Source organism: Ornithodoros turicata, chromosome 1 (assembly GCF_037126465.1).
Source record: "Ornithodoros turicata isolate Travis chromosome 1, ASM3712646v1, whole genome shotgun sequence".
Taxonomy (NCBI): Eukaryota; Metazoa; Arthropoda; class Arachnida; order Ixodida; family Argasidae; genus Ornithodoros; species Ornithodoros turicata.
In genome coordinates this window covers 119203005-119207931 of record NC_088201.1, presented here as the reverse complement: position 1 = coordinate 119207931, position 4927 = coordinate 119203005, and the positions used below count along the sequence as shown (strand labels likewise).

The 4927-nt window shown below is 46.5% G+C and overlaps 1 protein-coding gene across 1 annotated transcript; it reads right to left on the bottom strand.

The window, feature by feature from the left end:
* Positions 1-1012: 1012 nt before the first annotated feature.
* On the bottom strand, positions 1013-1408 carry LOC135384316 (uncharacterized). The gene has a single exon (XM_064613522.1). It carries the CDS (start codon positions 1406-1408, stop codon positions 1013-1015), a length of 396 nt encoding a protein of 131 aa, XP_064469592.1.
* Between the last annotated feature and the right edge of the window lie 3519 nt (positions 1409-4927).

The window sequence follows — 4927 nt, the reverse complement described above, 5'->3', positions numbered from 1 at the left end:
TGTTTATTTACCCAATTTTTACGCCGCGAGTTTAGAAAAAGAAAATATTTCCCAAAAAATTCAGGCTCTGTCATGACACACAGGCCGGCCACATGCCAATGTTTCTTCACACCTTTGTTCAATATATTAATTTGCAGGACGGCTCGTCGGCCTCTGCGTTCACGCCAACGCAGGATTTCCAGTCTCTCCAGGATCATGAAGACCGAAGTGCAGAAGGCCGGAGCAAACAATTGCAACGCTGCAGGAGGTGCTTGTGTCCGCAACAAGGCAAATGAGCGGAGCCTCAGCACCTTCGCAGGATTACGTTGACATGATGGACAGCGACACTCTTTTTTTGCTGAGCCTTCGGCCAATGCTTGCTAAATGGTTGATAGACAAAAGCATCTTATGCTATTGCGCGTTCAGCAGCTTCTTTTTCATGTGACGTATGGTCATGAGTAACTGTTTAATGAATACATAGTTTACAAAACTGTGTCACTGTATTTTTTACATATTCATGGTGGTACACCTGTCAGCCATACAAAGTGTCACAGAACGCATAATTTCAGTGCATCCTCGAGCTTACATTTCTGGCTGGCATCCACGACAAACTACGCTGTATTGACCTGGCTTCTCTCCAATGGAGCAGAAATAGTCTGCATATGTATCCCGCACTTTCCGTGCATCACTAGAATACATGTTCCTGCTCAGGGATGTCACATCCCTGATGGCATCACTGCATGTCACAGATGCCCTCCATCTCCCAGGCACAACATCACCTGACACACTTTCGATGTCTACATACCCAAGTGGACAATAGCAACGATCTTGAACAGCTGCTGCTTCATCTAATGCGCGGAGGTAGTTGTGCAGACATACTGTACTCACGACTATTTTCTTTCAATGTTGGCAGGCTTGCTATTATTGGCTGTCTGTAAATACGCCATCTGCTTGCAAGAATGCCAAATGAGTTTTCAATGATCCTCCTGGCCCTTGACAGCCTGTAGTTAAACACAGCCTTTTTCAGATTAAGCTACTTCCCTGGGTATGGCCGCATTAAGTTCAGCAAAAGTGGGAATGCTTCATCTCCCACGATTACATGCACTAACTGCACCGAGCTCTTTGGCAGTTTCTTTGGTTGCGGAATATCCAGGCATCTACTGGCTAGCTGAGCTCCAAAGTCCGTATTTTGGAATATGCCAACATCACTCCCTTGGCCCTGCTCCTCAATGTGCACTTTCAAGAACCTGTCCCTTGCGTCGCAGTCAGCTAGTAGCATGATGCTGTAATAGCCCTTATAGTTAAAGAGCTCTGATCCTCCGTTTGGAAGGTTCTGAACGGCTACATGTTTGCCATCTATGGCACCGACACAGTTGGGGAAGTCCCACATCTCCTGAAAATCACGGGCTGTGCTCTCCCCAGTCGACATTGTGGGACACTGAAATAGAACATAGTTGGGGTAAATGCTTGGAGGTGTGATGAAGTGCCAGGAAAACATGGAGAAAACAAACAGAACACAGGAGACAGGCATATTTTCTTTGACTGCTGTAAACAAGAATCTCTTCTTATAACCATACATGCAAACAATGCATACCGGCAGGTAGACAGGTTCAAGTGCATGCCATATGGCCTCGCATGTTTCCCGTATAATTTTGCACGCCGTCGACTTCCCAATCCTGTAGTTAATGGAGCACATGTGCTGCGAGGAGCTGTGAGCAAGGTACCTTCAATTGCATTACTTTTTGCATTATTCAGACAACAAGTTTTGGGGTATTACAATGGTCGAAGGCGTTGCCATTGTCTGATGTTGTGGTTTGAATTTGATGCATCTCTATGAAGCTGCGTCGAGAAAAAAATCGGCATGGGTTGAACTGACCAGATACACGTAGTGTGGTTCAAAGTGCTATCATGTACAAAGGGAAGCGATATGGGCTTTGACATTCATTCTTTTGTCAGGTCATAAGTATTCAGAAGGAAATGGGGTTATCTCGGGAGTCAAGCAGCCATTCATTGCTTAATTTCTTGGATAAACCTCCTTTCCGTAGTACTTGATAATATCGAAAACTTGCTTGATTGATGATTTTTGTCGGGCACAGAAGCGACCATAGCAACGAGGCACAAGCGTATTTATATTTTCGACACATTGAGCTCATTCTGTGGTGCAAGTTTCACATCTTCAAGGCAGGATATATATATATATATATATATACATATGTTTGTAAGTCGAACGTCACTACTGCGTTTCGCGGTTGCGTCTTACGCTTGCGTTTACATGTTTTTCTTCGCGCAGCGGACTTACGTTTGAGGGTCCGTACTCTCGTTCACACTACTACGTTCAGTATGCTGAAACAAACATATGCTATACGTGTAGCCAAAGAGCTCCTGCTAATTCCCCCCTTATATATATATATAGGGGGGGAAATTAGCATAGGCTCTTTGGCTGCACGTTGAACATATGTTTTTAAGTCCCAAACGTCGCCACACCAGCATTGGACAGCTGTTTCGACCTTATTGGGCCTTCATCAGCAATGCGTAGGTGGGCGACGTTTGAGCGAGTGGCGTCGGAAGGTCTCTCTGTTAATGGCCCCCTAGGGAGTGCCCTTCAGCATATGCTATATTGCAATTGACTTCTTGAAAACGCGTGTCGCAAACGGGGGCTCCGTCCTGTTGTCCGTCCCTTTGCGGAAAAGACTTCCAGAGTTGTTCGCCAGGTACCAGTTGGCCCTCAAAGGATATGCTCAACGGCGCCACAGTTTCAGTGGTTGGGATGATAGGGCAAAGTCAGTAGAAAACGTACTGTTTGTGAAGGCATCACCGAGTAACGTTTCGTTACGGCCAGTCCTTGTGGATGTGACGTTCACAGAAGAGGTACACGCCGTTGTCAAACTGTCATGAAAGCTCTCACTACGAACGGTGTTGAGATTGAAGATGTGACGGCGCGCCGTACATGAAAAAGTCATTTGGCGAGTGCATAAAGCCGCTTTGCGGAAATGCAGTGCGCGTGACGTGCGTCACTCACAGCATGAATTTAGTCTGCTCTACAATGCACAAGTCATTTCCCTTGGTTGACAATTTCGTCGCGGAAATGAAGAAAGCCTCTCGACTCTCCAGCGGGAAACGTGCACTATACAAAAACCACCTAGAAGCATGTGGGGTGCCAGGGCCAAAAGCGCCGCCTTCTTTTGGATAGAGACTGTTCCGCACCACTCAGAGTACATTGATCAACTACCCCTCTCTTCTGGGGAGGGTACAAGAGAGGTATGGAGATGCTGCTGGCATTGAAAGCTTGGTTTCAATGATGAATGAGCACCATACAGAGTTGAAGTACTTAACTCGCTGCATTGAAGACTACAAAGCGCTTATGGAGCTAGATGGCGTGTCACGTGGCAAGGCTAATCACATAGGGGGGAAATGAAAGCAGGAATGGTGCAGGCAGCACAAAAGGCACAAGAATTCCTGGAACGTAGTGACAGCTGGAAATTCTTCAACAGCATGGTACTCTAGATCCACTGCAAGTTAAATCCATGTCACTTGAGCTTTGAGACTGAGAGAATACCAGGCATCAAAGGTGCTTCAGACATTTCGGCAGAATGGCTGCTGTGTGTGGAAACAGCAAAAGGACTAAAGTCTAGTGACCGTGATATGGCCCAATTCGTGTCAGAACAGATGAACCCGCCGGCACAACCCTTTGACATATTAGCATTCTGGAGTGGAATGTAAATGCTGACCCCTACTGTGGCATTCATAGCTATCAAGTACCACTGTGTGTCAGTAAACTCTGTAGATGCAGAAAAGGTCATTTAGCAGGTACAACATGATAGTCACTGACAAACGTCACTCCCTCTCAGAGGAAACTACAATGTATCTTGTTATGCTTAGTCATGTAAGGTGCCAACGAGGAAGACGAGAGGGCGGGGCCACGAGCAAGAAAGAAGATGAGACAGTTTTAGTGTTGGGTTCCTTCGGGAACGAACATTACAATTGGAGCAGCCATTTTTTGAACTTGTAACCATGTTCCTCCACATCAACAACTAAGAAAGAGTATTTTCTGTGTGAACTAGGACAATTTACCTTTTACCGCGGAAAAATGCAGAATTCAAGGGTCCCTGCAGCGGAATTCAGGATTTGCCGCAGCGGAACAAGAAGGGCTTTAACAATAAGGCGGCCACAGCCTCATTTGGCGGAATGGGCTGACCGAACTTTCGAGTGTCCTCGTGAAGAATTAATGCGTATTTATTAGATGAAACAGGAAATAGACAAAAGAATACGAGACTCCAGCGCCGGCATCAACAGGGCGAAGAGCAAATCCCTTGATGGGAAACCATATAAACGATTGCCAAAAGATGGTGCAAAAGGTGGGTCAGGGAAAAAGCGAGACAGCGACGACGAGAAATCAAAAGCCTCCAAAAGCACTTGTGAGCGATCGAAACAAGGAACTCCATCCTCATGGGCATAAGTACAGTCACTGTATAAGCCACAGTACCGGAACGCTTTTCCCCCATTCAGGAAGCCGGCGACAGAGTTCATTGGCATCACGCTTGACGGGACACAACTTCTGAAATGGGACGCTGTGCCCACAATACCGAGAAGCGACAAGAGTGGAAGGAAACCCCAGAAGAAGCTACCAAAAATTGCATTTTTTTACACCTCCTGAAAGATCTTTCAGCATCTACACACGTAGACGCTCATGCAGATGGACATCGAGGTGGCACTAATCCAAGTGATACACTACATGTTCCCTGCCGCAAGTCACAATGGCTGCCACTTCCACTTTGCCCAGGCTGTGTGGAGGAAAAGTACAAGAGCCTAGGCTGTGCAGTGTATATAGCGACGATACAGAAGCGGGGATCTTCATTAGGAAGGCCATTAGCCTAGCGTTCGTTCCTGTGCCATTCGTGTCCGTTGCCAGGAGCCAACCAGACAGTCGCCGAGAATTCCAGCTTTTATC